This window comes from Babylonia areolata, chromosome 7 (assembly GCF_041734735.1).
Source record: "Babylonia areolata isolate BAREFJ2019XMU chromosome 7, ASM4173473v1, whole genome shotgun sequence".
NCBI classification, from domain to species: domain Eukaryota; kingdom Metazoa; phylum Mollusca; class Gastropoda; order Neogastropoda; family Buccinidae; genus Babylonia; species Babylonia areolata.
Window position 1 is genome coordinate 51589145 of NC_134882.1, and position 15000 is coordinate 51604144.

The 15000-nt window shown below is 45.7% G+C and overlaps 1 protein-coding gene across 1 annotated transcript in view; it reads left to right on the forward strand.

Annotated features, from left to right (window-relative positions):
* Window positions 1-15000, forward strand: part of LOC143284303 (guanylate cyclase soluble subunit beta-1-like) — a 184979-nt gene that overhangs the window by 33486 nt on the left and 136493 nt on the right. The window contains exon 2 of the mRNA XM_076591005.1: window positions 3819-3892. Within this exon, the coding sequence (XP_076447120.1) occupies window positions 3819-3892 (74 nt within the window). The remainder of the gene's footprint in view (window positions 1-3818; window positions 3893-15000) is intronic.

Sequence of the window (15000 nt, forward strand, 5' to 3'; positions counted from 1 at the left end):
TACCTTATCAGAGTGAATTTTGTCTGTAGGAGTTTGCCAGACAACACTTCTGTTGCCGTGGGTTCTTTTTCAGTGCGCAAAGTGCGTGCTGCACGTGGGGACCTTGGTTCGTCATCTCATCCGAATGGCTATTCGCTCAGATTGATTTTCCAGTCAAATTTGGCGAGAACGGAAATCTTCTTCTTCTTCTGCCTTCGTGGGCTGCAACTCCCACGTTCACTCGAATGTACACGAGTGGGCTTTTACGTGTATGACCGATTTTACCCCGCCATGTAGTCAGCCAGACTCCGTTTTCGGGGGAGGGGATGCTGGGTATGTTCTTGTTTCCATAACCCACCGAACGCTAACATGGATTGGCAAGATTATTAACATTCGTATTTGATCTTGTGCTTGCGTATACACACGGAAGGGGGTTCAGGCACTGGCAGGTCTGCACATAAATTATGTTGACCTGGGAGATCGGAAAAAAATCTCCACCCTTTACCCACCAGGCGCCGTCACCGAGATTCGAACCCGGGACCCTCGGATTTGAAAGTCCAACGCTGTAACCACTCGGCTATTGCGCCCGTCGAGAACGGGGATCAAACCCAGATCCTCACGGACGCTGTGTTGGCAGATAAGCGTCTTGCCCATTCTGCCCAGAAAACGGGTGGTGGCGCACAGCACAACGCCATGAGGCAACTCAGCGCAACAGGTGACACAGTGCAACGCAAAAGGCAGCAAGGCAACATGACGCAACAGGCAACACAATATACTGCAACAGGCAGCAACGCAACATGGCGGAACAGGCAACACAATGTACTGCAACAGGCAGCAAGGCAGCATGACACAACAGGCAACACAATGTTCTGCAACAGGCAGCAATGCAACATGACGCAACAGGCAACACAGTGTACTGCAACAGGCAGCAAGGCAACATGACGCAACAGGCAACACAACGTACTGCAACAGGCAGCAATGCACCACGACGCAACAGGCAACACAATGTACTGCAACAGGCAGCATGGCAACATGACGCAACAGGCAACACAACGTACTGCAACAGGCAACAATGCACCACGACGCAACAGGCAACACAATATACTGCAACAAGCAGGAAGGCAGCATGACGCAACAGGCAACACAATATACTGCAACAAGCAGGAAGGCAGCATGACGCAACAGGCAACACAATGTTCTGCAACAGGCAACAACGCAACATGGCGCAACAGGCAACACACAATGTTCTGCAACAGGCAACAACGCAACATGGCGCAACAGGCAACACACAATGTACTGCAACAGGCAACAACGCACCATGACGCAACAGGCAACACAGTATAACGCAACAGGCAACAACGCACCATGCCGCAACAGGCAACACAAGTGTTCTGCAACAAGCAACAACGCAACAGCAGGACGTAAAAAAACCAACACTATGTAATGCAACATGCAGCAATGCAACTCGGGGAAAAAAAAACAAAAAAAACAAACAAAACAACGGTAAACCGAAAGTAATATTACAGGAATCGAAAGGAAAACCAGTTGCGGAGACACAGGCTTTGACACACAGCCGACAGACCTGGAGGAATCTGGTGAACAGTTCGTCTGTTGTGCGGCGTCCCCCAAATGACTCTTCACAAAGAGTTTCGGGAGAAGAGAAGAGGAGAGGCTTTCTCATGAGATGTGCGCGTCGCTGAAACCCGATATATATATATATATATATATATATATATATATATATATATATATATAATATGAAATTTCTGTGTGTGTGTGTGTGTGTGTGTGTGTGTGTGAATTTTTATTTATTTATTTATGTAAATATATATAATATGAAATTTGTGTGTGTGTGTGTGTGTGTGTGTGTGTGTGTGTGTGTGTGAAATTTGTGAGTGAAATTGTGTGTGTGTGTGTGTGTGTGTGTGTGTGTGTGTGAATTTTTATTTATTTATTTATGTGTGTGTGTGTGTGTGTGTGTGTGTGTGTGTGTGTGTGTGTGTGTGTGTGTGAGGGTTTCACAGGAAGTACAGGGTAACTTGGAAACTTGCACATATTTATTCTTAGGGGAAACTGCGGAATGCTGGCGAATTTTAAGCAAACGGCTTTCAACGCAGCCAGTATAATGAGCCCCACCCACAAACAGAGGCGCAGTTTCTTTTTTTTTTTTTTTTTTTTTTCGTTTTCTTTTTTTTTACAATGATTATCCGCTGCTGTTTTGTGGTGTTTTGTTTTCGTAAACTGTTACCAGGCAGAGCTAAAACTTTCCTTTATCACATGGTGTGCATGACGTAACGGCTTTTATGTATACAGCGAGAGGCCATTGGTGGACGAACAAGCAGCCTTCACAATTTAAATCATCTCCGGATTAAAAAAAAAGAAAAAAGAAAAAAAATATATATATATATATATGAAAGCAAACCTACTATTATGATCTCTCTCTCTCTCTCTCTCTCTCTCTCTCTATATATATATATATATATATATATATATATATATATATGTGTGAGTGTGTGTGTGTGTGTGTGTGTGTGTGTGTGGAGAGAGAGAGTTACCGCTCTTTACTATTTGTTAATCATTTGATCTCCTGGCCTCATTGTTTATTAATCTCATATATATATATATAATGTGTGTGTGTGTGTGTGTGTGTGTGTGTGTGTAATCTCTCTCTCTCTCTCTCTCTCTCTCTCTCTCTCTCTCTCTCTATATATATATATATATATTTATATATATATATGATTATAAGAAAGTCACTATCAAACGTTCTATTATTTGACACACGCATAATAATCTCTCTCTCTCGATATCTATCTATCTATGTATATATATATATATATATATATATATATATATATATATATATATATATATATATATATATATATATATATATATATATATATATATAATCATGCACCGACCGCGACAGCTGCGACATCGAGTCAGCCCCAGTTGTTCGTGAAACGGGGCAGCCCTATAATATATACGTTCCTGCTTTACTGACTGCCTGAGATTGGACCGCTTGGTCTGATTAACTTTTTAGTGCTTCGTCTAGACACTGTTGTCTTTTAGGCCGGTTTTACTGAGTGAGAGAAGGAGAGGGAGGGAGGGAGACAGAGCGGAGGTTGAAAGGGGGGGGGAGAGAGAGAGAGAGAGAGAGAGAGAGAGAGAGAGAGAGACGCCATGCTGTTTGAGTGTCTTTTGCGGTTGTTGTTTTTTTGTGAGGAGTTAGTGTCTCAGTGAAGATAGGGGTATGTTTGTGGATGCTTTCTATAGCCTCGTGGTACTGTACTTCTTTGGTACTGTTTATCTGATACATTTTATTTATTTATTTATTTCTTTATTTACTATGTTTATTGTTTCTTATGTTGAGGGGGGATTTTTTCTTTTTCGACTGACGGGCAATATATTTTATGGTTGTTATATATATATATATATATATATATATATATATATATATATATATATATATATATAGATAGATAGATAGATAGATAGATAGATAGATAGATAGATATATTCATTCATCTATTTTTAGATTCTATGTTTTTGTCTTTTAAACGCATGTTTTGGTTTTAATCATTTATTGGTTTTATCTGTTATGGGATAAAGACCCCACCCAAAAAATTACGAAATGTACGCACCTACCCAAACTATTCCCGTCTCTTCAAAGCGTCACCTCACTAGTCATTGATCAATTTGTATTGTGAATTTATCCAGAAAAAAAATATTTGCTTAGAGATTATGCCACAATAATGTATTGTTTATAAAATATTTATTTACTTATCTGTTTATTCATTTATTTACTTGTTTATTGGTGTTGTGCTCTGTTGTTGCAGTACGGATTCGTCAACTACGCCCTCGAACTGTTGGTGTTACGGAACTTTGGCGAGGAGGCATGGGAGAAAATAAAGTGAGTTGTTAAATTGTCTCCCTGGTTAATTCTCCCCCCCCCCCCTTCCTCCCCCCGCCTCTGCACTGAGCTCATTCTTCCGCGGATTATCATAATGAGTTTGTTGTTGTTGTTGTTATTGTTGTTTTTATTTATCACCGTCAACATCACCATGACCACCACTACCACCACCATCATCATCATCATCATCATCATCACCTTCTTCTTCTTCTTCTTCTTCTTTGTCGCCACCATAATGATTTTTATCTTAATCATCGTCATCATCTTAATCATCATCATGACGTTCTTCTTCTATCCTTTTTTTAAATTTTTTTTTCGCTTCCAGCCGAGAGAGAGGTGGTGGTGTGTGGGGTTGCGGTGAAAGTGAGAGACAGAGACAGGCACACAATGAGAGAGAGAGACAGACAGACAGACAGAGATTCAGATTCACATCATTTATTCATTTAAGCTCACAGCCACACGTGAACAAGGGTCGATAACAGATTTTGCAAATGTCACCACAACTGTTAGTGTTTGCACTACATCTTTTGCATCCCTGTAACTTAAAACTCTCTCCATACGAACGGCGAAAGACGACGTCAACAGCATTTCAGCCCAATTACCATCATCAAAATATTGCAAGCGGAAGGCTCTTATACTGAAGAGGTGAATGTTGACAAAGAATACCACAATTCTGACGACGGAAGCTAAAGGTTGGGTCATTCAGACACCCACTGGACATCCGAGGGGTCTGTGTAGAGGAGAAGAGAGGACTGGCCGTACTGACTGAGTTAAAGAAATTAAGACAATACCGTCTCTCTAAACTCAAAAGCTCTATATATAGATACCATGCCAGGTTATGCATACTACCATCTTCAGGAGATGCCATCAATAAACAGAGTCTAAACAAACATGGATACTCATAATATATATATATATATTTTTTTTTTTTTTTGAATGTTTCAAACGCAGATCACTCAGAAGAGCAGGACACTGCAGTACAAAACTTACTTCGTCTTCAGTTGGAGAGACACAGAAAGAGAAAAGCAGAGAGAGAGAGACAGAGAGGGAGGGAGAGAGAGAGAGAGGAGGAGGAGGTAGGGAAAGTTTGGAAAAATAAGAGAGTATTACAGAAGAAGAAGAAGAAATAGACAGAAGAATGGATGGACAGAAGGGCGAGAAAAGGGAAGGAAAAAGAAGAGGGAGAGGGAGTAGAAAGGGTGAAGGTGAATAATTGAAAGCGAGAATAAGAGAGGAAGGCGGAGAGAGAGTGAGGACCAAAACGAAACAAAAAGAAACAAAAATAAGATAAATGAAGAAAGAAATAAAGAATGAAAGAAGGACAGAAAACCAAACTAATGACACACACACACACACACACACACACACACACACACACACACACACACACACACACACACACACACACACACACTCACTCACTTACTCACACACACACACACACACACACACACACACACACACACACACACACACACACACACACACACACACACACACACACACACACACACACACACACACACACACACACACACACACACACACACACACACAGACAGACGCGGGCGCGCGCGCATGCGCAAAAACCAAAAGAACCAAAATAAAAACACCCAACAACAACAACAACAAAAACCACCCGAAATCCGCCATTTGGAAGTTTTCCCCACGGAACTGGTTACGAGCTATCTGAAGGGTGGACCCATCTGCAGCCACTCTCCACAAGCATGCAGACGAGCAGTAATGCGCACGCTGGATCTTAACAGTGGTGTTGTATCCATTAGCGCCTTCCGGCTTCCACTGCGTCCTGGTGGCTGTCTCCACACTGACCACTGAGTCCTGGTGGCTGTCTCTCCACACTGACCACTGAGTCCTGGTGGCTGTCTGTCTCTACACTGACCACTGAGTCCTGGTGGCTGTCTCTCCACACTGACCACTGAGTCCTGGTGGCTGTCTCTCCACACTGACCACTGAGTCCTGGTGGCTGTCTCCACACTGACCACTGAGTCCTGGTGGCTGTCTCTCCACACTGACCACTGAGTCCTGGTGGCTGGCTGTCTCTACACTGACCACTGAGTCCTGGTGGCTGTCTCTCCACACTGACCACTGAGTCCTGGTGGCTGTCTCTCACACTGACCACTGAGTCCTGGTGGCTGTCTCCTACACTGACCACTGAGTCCGGTGGCTGGCTGTCTCTACACTGACCACTGAGTCCTGGTGGCTGTCTCTCAACACTGACCACTGAGTCCTGGTGGCTGTCTGTCTCTACACTGACCACTGAGTCCTGGTGGCTGTCTCTACACACTGACCACTGAGTCCTGGTGGCTGTCTCTCCACACTGACCACTGAGTCCTGGTGGCTGTCTCTCCACACTGACCACTTAGTCCTGGTGGCTGGCTGTCTCTACACTGACCACTGAGTCCTGGTGGCTGTCTCTCCACACTGACCACTGAGTCCTGGTGGCTGTCTCCACACTGACCAGTGAGTCCTGGTGGCTGTCTCCACACTGACCAGTGAGTCCTGGTGGCTGTCTCTACACTGACCACTGAGTCCTGGTGGCTGTCTCCACACTGACCAGTGAGTCCTGGTGGCTGTCTCCACACTGACCACTGAGTCCTGGTGGCTGTCTCTGGTGGCTGTCTCTCCACACTGACCAGTGAGTCCTGGTGGCTGTCTCCACACTGACCACTGAGTCCTGGTGGCTGTCTCCACACTGACCAGTGAGTCCTGGTGGCTGTCTCCACACTGACCAGTGAGTCCTGGTGGCTGTCTCCACACTGACCAGTGAGGAAAGAACACGGAGAGTTCTGGGATCAAACCCTGTGAGTCTGTATGTTGGTTTTTTTTTTTATTCACAATCCGACGGGCGCAATAGCCGAGTGGTTAAAGCGTTGGACTTTCAATCTGAGGACACCGGGTTCGAATTTCGGTAACGGCGCCTGGTGGGTGGGTAAAGGGTGGAGAATTTTCCGATCTCCCAGGTCAACATATGTGCAGACCTGTTTGTGCCCTGAACCCCCTTCGTGTGTATACGCAAGACGAAGATCAAATACGCACGTTAAAGATCCTGTAATCCATGTCAGCGTTCGGAGGGTTATGAAAACAAGAATATACCCAGCATGCACCCCCCGAAAACGGAGTATGGCTGCCCACATGGCGAGGTAAAAACGGTCATACACGTAAATACCCACTCGTGTGCGTATGAGTGAACGTGGGAGTTGCAGCCCACGAACAAAGAAGAAGAAGAAGATTCACAGTCCCTAATTTTCAGGTTGAGTTTCTTATTCCGACATGCTGTTGCGTCCTTCACGACCCACGGCTCGGCGTTAGGAAGGCGAGGCCCAGTCCTCTCCTTCCGCCGTTTTGAAGTGAACTTCCACAACCCGAAAGAAGGATCCGACCCCTTCACACCTGCTGGGAGCTGCAAGAGGGGAACAAATCGGGGTAAAGCGCCTTTCCCAAGGGTACAACACCATGCCGAAACGGGGCCTCGAACCTTGGGTCACTGGTGACCTCAGGATCAGAGGTCCAACGCCTGACCGATACTGTCACGGTGCCTCTTGTTCTGTAGAGCTCTGTATCAGTATCTATATAGCTTTGCACAGAGTAGATAGGTGGCTTTATACTACATTGAAAACTGGAAAAAAAAAAAAAAAAAAAAAAAAAAAAACTTTTCGAAAAAAACAAGACAGCAACATAATTATCATACCGGATTACACGTGCTAATTGGTGCATCATAAAATGTAAAAGAGATCCATTAGCAGGCTCCAAACTCCAAAAGCCTCTTTGAATTATGTCTTTTGAAATGTAGTGAAACGCTGTTTATGTTGTTATTATTTTTTGTTTGTTTTTGTTTTGTTTTTTTTTGGTTTTGTTTTGTTTTGTTGTTCTTTTGTGTGTTTTTTCCTGACGATATTTCCCAGATTCAAACACTCCGCAGTCGGCCGCCGCTCCTTCACTGTGTCTGGGGACCTTACTCTTGGAAGGAGCTAACTCATCCGTTTCGTCAGCCATCCGTGCTTACCTCTGTCAGCTCTGTCCTTTAAACCCACCTCCTTCCAAAAAATAGCTCCCCGCCCCTCCTTCACCTTCCCCGCCCCTACCCCTCCTTCACCTTCCCCCCCGCCCCTACCCCTCCTTCACCTTCCCCCCCGCTCCTACCCCTCCTTCACCTTCCCCGCCCCTACCCCTCCTTCACCTTCCCCCCCGCCCCTACCCCTCCTTCACCTTCCCCCCCGCTCCTACCCCTCCTTCACCTTCCCCGCCCCTACCCCTCCTTCACCTTCCCCCCCCGCTCCTACCCCTCCTTCACCTTCCCCGCCCGCTCCTACCCCTCCTTCACCTTCCCCCGCTCCTACCCCTCCTTCACCTTCCCCCCCGCTCCTATCCCTCCTTCACCTTCCCCCCCGCTCCTACCCCTCCTTCACCTTCCCCGCCCCTACCCCTCCTTCACCTTCCCCGCTCCTACCCCTCCTTCACCTTCCCCCCCGCTCCTACCCCTCCTTCACCTTCCCCGCTCCTACCCCTCCTTCACCTTCCCCCCCGCTCCTACCCCTCCTTCACCTTCCCCCCCGCTCCTACCCCTCCTTCACCTCTACCCCTCCTTCACCTTCCCCCCCGCTCCTACCCCTCCTTCTGGAGTGCAGTTTCGCTTGCATTCTGTCTACATGTAGTCCTAAGTTTGTTTTTCATCTTTCAGATTCGAGTAAGGCATGTTCATGCGAATGCTTAGAGTGTAGCTGCTTTGCTTTGTCTTTACTCAAGATTCAGCGCTATATGAACAACAACAATAACAATAGTGATGATAGTAACAGCAACAATATAACAACAACAACAACGACAACAGCACCATCGGCAGAAACAACAACATTAAATTAACTTTTTTTTTTTTTTTTTTTTTCGTCGAATGTGCTGAACCTGTCTGTAACGATAATCAACTCAGCAACGTAAAGGGCGCACACTTTCGACCTCAGACAACCCTGGCAAAAACGACAGGACCCCCCCCCCCCCCCCCTCCCCTTTCGCCCATTGTCACAGGGACGATGGTCAAGCAAACACACACACACACACACACACACACACACACACAAACAAGCAACAAAAAACAAACAACAACCTTAGAATCGCCAGCTAGTTTGCACGTGCGTCTCAAACGCCACTACACCAAACTGCAGCATCACACACAACACGCTCAAGACAAAAAAATATCCAGTCACCCTGTGACACCCATTCTTTTTATGTTTAATTTTACTTTATTAAGAAGAAATCAGAGGATACGTAAAAAGGCAGGTTATTGTTGGTTCTTTCTGGTGGTTTTTGACTCACTGTAAACAAAGTGAGTCTATGTTTTAACCCGGTGTTCGGTTGTGTGTGTGTGTGTGTGTGTGTGTGTGTGTGTGTGTGTGTGTGTGTCCGTGGTAAACTTTAACATTGACATTTTCTCTGCAAATACTTTGTCAGCTGACACCAAATTAGGCATAAAAATAGGAAAAATTCAGTTCTTTCCAGTCATCTTGTTTAAAACAATATTGCACCTCTGGGATGGGCACAAAAAAAAAAAATGAAGCCTAATTATATGCAAACTGCATTTACTGTTATATTTATATTTTTTGTATTCTCTAAGCTTGGCACTTTGATCTGATATTCGGACCCAACAACAAGAGCAGTCATTATTATCATTTTTTGTTCCAACAGGAACTTCTTTTGCTAAGCATGGAATTTTTATTTATTTTGCAAACGTTTTGGTGCAGATAGTAAAAAAAGGAAATTACTCTGTAATTAATGCTAGGGGATATAATTCGCTTTAAACTGATCTTTCTCATCTTAAACATTACATTTTGAAATTATACACAATACATAAAAAGCTTGGATTTTTTTTTCTCCAGTGTATCACAAGTGAGTCTTGAAGGCCTTGCCTCTCTTGTTTTGTTGTTGTTGGTTTTTACTGATCATGAACGGGTCATGACTTGGGACGCGTGTCCACGTAATAAAACTGGCTGTAATAATTGGACAGTGGTTGTCGTTCGTGCACTCATGAAGCCAGATGAATGAAGAATGCACTGACAGGTCGTGTGTGTGTGTGTGTGTGTGTGTGTGTGTGTGTGTGTGTGTGTGTGTGTGTGTGTGTGTGTGTGTGTGTGTGTGTGCCCGCGCGCGCGTTCTTCATTCATCTGGCTTCATCAGTGCACGAACGACCACCATCACCTCCACCACTGTCACCGCCACTATCACCACCAGCACCACCATATCCACTACCACCACCCTCCACAACAACACCAACACTACCACCGCCACCATTAACAACACCAACACCAACACTACTACCACTACCACCACCACCACCACCATCAACAACAACAACACCACCAACACCATCACCAGTACCACCATCAAAAGCAACACCAACACCACCACCTTCACCACAGCACCACCATCACCACCACCACCAACAACAACACTAGCACCACCACCACCAACACTAGCACCACCACCACCACTATCAACACCACTACCGCCACCCTCACCACCACCACTATCAACACCACCACCGCCACCATCAACACCACCACCACCACTATCAACACCACCACCACCACCACCACTATTACCACCATCACCACCACCACTATCACCACCATCACGACCACCACTATCAACACCACCACCATCACCACCACCACTCAACACCACCACTACCACCACCACCACCACTACTCAACACTACCACCATCACCACCACCACTATCAACACCACCACCACCACCACCACCACCACCACTACTACCACCACTACCACCACCACCACCACCACTATCAACACCACTACCGCCACCCTCACCACCACCACCACCATTATCAACACCACTACCGCCACCATCACCACCACCACTAGAAAACACCACCATCACCACCACCACTATCAACACCACCACCACCACCACCACCACTATTACCACCATCACCAATACGTCAGGCTTTGGGCCTGCAGTATCAGTGGGCGTGGAGAAGGATGGAGGGAGGGTTTAGGCGATAGTGGGAAGAGGCTGGGATCAATACCGGGACTTTTTGTGTCGTTTCTTTCCGGTAGTTTGACCTCAGATCGATGACGATGCGACTTTGATGACTTACGTTTTCGTATGTTTGGGAAGGGAGAAGGGAGGGGGAGGTGAGGGGTGTGTGTGTGTGTGTGGGGGGGGGGGGGGGGGCGAAGAGACACAGAGAGTGAGAGACAGACAGACAGACAGAGACAGAGAGACAGAGACAGAAGGAGTGAATGGTGTATTCGTTTTAGGCCACATGGTTCGCCAAAACGAAGGGGTGTTGTAGCATGGTAGTTATGCCATCATACAAAAAAAAAATATAGGCATGCAATCTGTTATGAGCACAAGTGTCTCTCTTACTTCAAATGTGCGATGCAAAAATGTACATGGACATTTCATCCCCTACTGATTTCAGAGAGAGACACAGAGAGAGAGAGAGAGAGAGAGAGAGAGAGAGAGAGAGAGAGAGAGAGAGAGTAGGAAGTGGGGGAAGATGGTGGATGAAAGACAAGAGCGAGAAAGAAAGTCGGGTTTCATATGACTGTTTGAATCTAGATGGGGCTGTATTGTTGAGCATGACAGCTGGCAGCCGTTTTCTTCCAAAGCAAGAAAGTAGATAAAAGGTGGGGACTGATAAGGCACACACACACACACACACACACACACACACACACACACACACACACACACACACACACACACACACACACACACACACACACACACACACACACACACACACACACACACACACACATACACACACACACGCACACACACACACACACACACACACACACACACACACACACACACACACACACACACACACACACACACACACACACACACACACACACACACACACACATATGCATACAGAGAGAGAGAGAGAATGAATGAACGAATGAATGTTTTCTTGCATTCAGGCCATGGGTTGATATCATTGCACTGGGATGCTGGGAACGTGCTGACAGTAGCATTTCATTGACATTCCTTTGAATATTAGGAATTATTAGAGAGAGAGAGTGATAGAGAGAGAATGAATGGATGAATGAATGAATGAATCTTTATTTTCCAACGGTGAAGATATTAGCACTTTGGCCGACTTACACATCTGCCGTTGTTCTAAGAGACACACAAACATGTACGCATATGTACACACACACACACACACACACACACACACACACACACACACACACACACACACTGAGAGAGAGAGAGAGAGGGAGGGAGAGTGTCTGTGTTTCACCCTGCTCGTTTCTTTCTGTTTCTCTCTCTCTGTCTCAACGTGCATGAATTTACCATCCTCTCGACAGAAGAGGAATATGAACGCAGTAGAATGAGCAGGGGGAGGAGGGGTGTTGTAGGGGGGGGGGGGGGGAATCTGGGAAAGGGGGGGTGGTGGTCGGAGGGAGGTGGTGGACGTGGAGAAGAAGGGGTGAGGAATGCAGTCAGGGAGAGTAACTATGCATCTCACTGGAGGTCGGTAGGCTGCAGTCCTTGTACCGTGCCAGCCCCATCGGTCTTTTGGTCCGCGACGACATGGCATGCCAGAGATGTAGTCCTTTTTCTTCTTGTGTTTCCTCTTGTTCTTCTTCTTCTTCTTGTTCTTATTTCTGTTGTTGTTTGTTCCTGTTGTTGTTGTTGTTGTTGTTCTTCTTCTCTTTCCTTCCTTCCTTCCTTTTTTTTTCTTCTTCTCCTCCTCATTCTCACTTTCTTCTTCTTCTTCTTCTTCTTCTTTCTTCTTCTTCTTCTTCTTCTTCTTCTTCTTCTTCTTCTTCTTCTTCTTCTTCTCCTTCTTCCTCTATCCCATCAGGCACCACTGATGACCTGGCAAGCAGTTATCCGCTCTCCATTTCTCCATGTACCTCTTCTCTCTCTCTCTCTCTCTCTCTCTCTCTCTCTCTCTCTCTCTCTCTCTCAGGGCGTCGCTCAGTCTCGGGCCTGTCCATTCTGGGATGTTGTCCTCCCACCTTTGTTTGTTTTATTTAGAGCACGTAAAAGAACCCACGGCAATAAAAGGGTTGTCCCTGGCAAAGTTCTAAAGAAAAATCCACTTCGAAAGAAAAAACAAATAAAAAAAACTGCAGGCGTGAAAAAAAAAGAGAGAGAAAAAAAAGAAAAGGCACTTTCAATGTAGCGACGTGTTCTCCCTGGGGAGAGCAGCCCGAATTTCACACAGAGAAATCTGTTGTGACCAAAAAGAAAGATTAATACAAATACAAAATACAAACATCAGAGACACATACCGGTACGGTGTGCTGATATTACTCGACTCAGTCCCGGAGATTGCGGGACATAGCGTGAAAGGTAGACAGAGAGAGAGAGAGGAAGAGAGCGAAGATGGAATGGAATGAAATTTATTTTCTGAGGGTAATTGAGTAAGCAAGACAATGCTTTTTTTCATCCAGCATTCGAAGGGAAAACACAGAGAGCGAGAGACATACAGAGAGAGAGAGAGAGAACACTGAACACTGAACACTGAAATGTTTAATGTCATTAGCTGTAAACCTCCAGTGACATAGTAGGTACGAATCAGAACAAAAATGGTGCAAAACAAATAAAATGGAACAGAAAGGAAAAACATAACCAAAGCAAACTAAACTGCAAAGGGATAAGCGGCACTTTGGTACTTTGTCATTTGAGAGAGACACAGACAGGTAGAGACAGACAGAGACAACAACAGAACATGAGTTTTATTTCTAGTCTACTCGGCGTTAAAACGTCCTGCAGACGAGAGAGAGAGAGAGAGAGAGAGAGAGAGAGAGAGAAGATATTTGTGAACGCATCTCATATAATTTACATGGTCATTTCAACTCCGCACACACAGACACGCACGCGTGCATTCGATCATGCACGAATTCCATTCACGCACGCTCACACTCACGAAAAGCCGTGAGCGTCAAGCCTGTCCACTACATCCATCCTCACTCACCCTCACACAAACACACACACACACACACACACACACACACACACACACACACACACACACACTGAGTAAGAAGTAAAATAGAAAAATATGAATAAATCAAATCACGAAGAACCGAAGAGAAAAAATCATAGACGCCTGATTTCGATCCTAAGGCCGTTGTTGACAAGACTTGTATCAAAAGAAAAGACTGCAGGTCCATATATCAATCAGACCACCCCTGTTCCATTGCCATGTGGCTTTATTTGTCACACATGTCACACACATATCGCAGCAACCTGTCTCACATGCTGGACAGAGACAGTTTTTCTTCTTTAAAAAAAAAAAAAAAAAAAAAAAAAAAAAATCTCAGACACTGCTCTCGCCCATGTCCCTGTTTACTTGCGGGTGAAATATGTCACTTTCGAGCAGACACTGTTGTCAACATTAATTTGAACGGTGATGGCCGATTGATTGATTCAGGTGACAGAAACGGATATGTCACAGTCGTGTCTGAAGGTTGCAAGGTTTTTCTTTGGTTATTTTTGTGTGTGTGGCGGGGGGAATGGGGGGGTGGGGGGCTGTGCGAATGGTGGGGGGCCGTGGGGTGGGGGGGTTACGGGCGGGGGGGGGGGGGGGGGGGGGGGCGTAAGATTGCGGTGTGTCCTTGTTTCAGGAAAATAGGAAGGAAGCAAAATATACGAATCAAAATGAAATATGATCACACACACACACACACACACACACACACACACACACACACACACACACACACACACACACACACACACACACACACACACACACACACACACACACACACACACACACACACACACAAACACACACACAGAGTCTCTCTCTCACACACACACACACACACACACACACACACACACAGACACACACACACACAGACACACACACACAAACACACACACAAACACACACACACAGTCTCTCTCTCACACACACACACACACACACACACACACACACACACACAGTCAGACACACACACACACACACACACACACACACACACACACACACACACATGCTTACCAGCGGTGCAGCGAAAAGACACGTGAGCAAAATGGAATGTCACTGTCGATGACAAAGGGGGCGACAACAACCTGAAGGAAATGCCA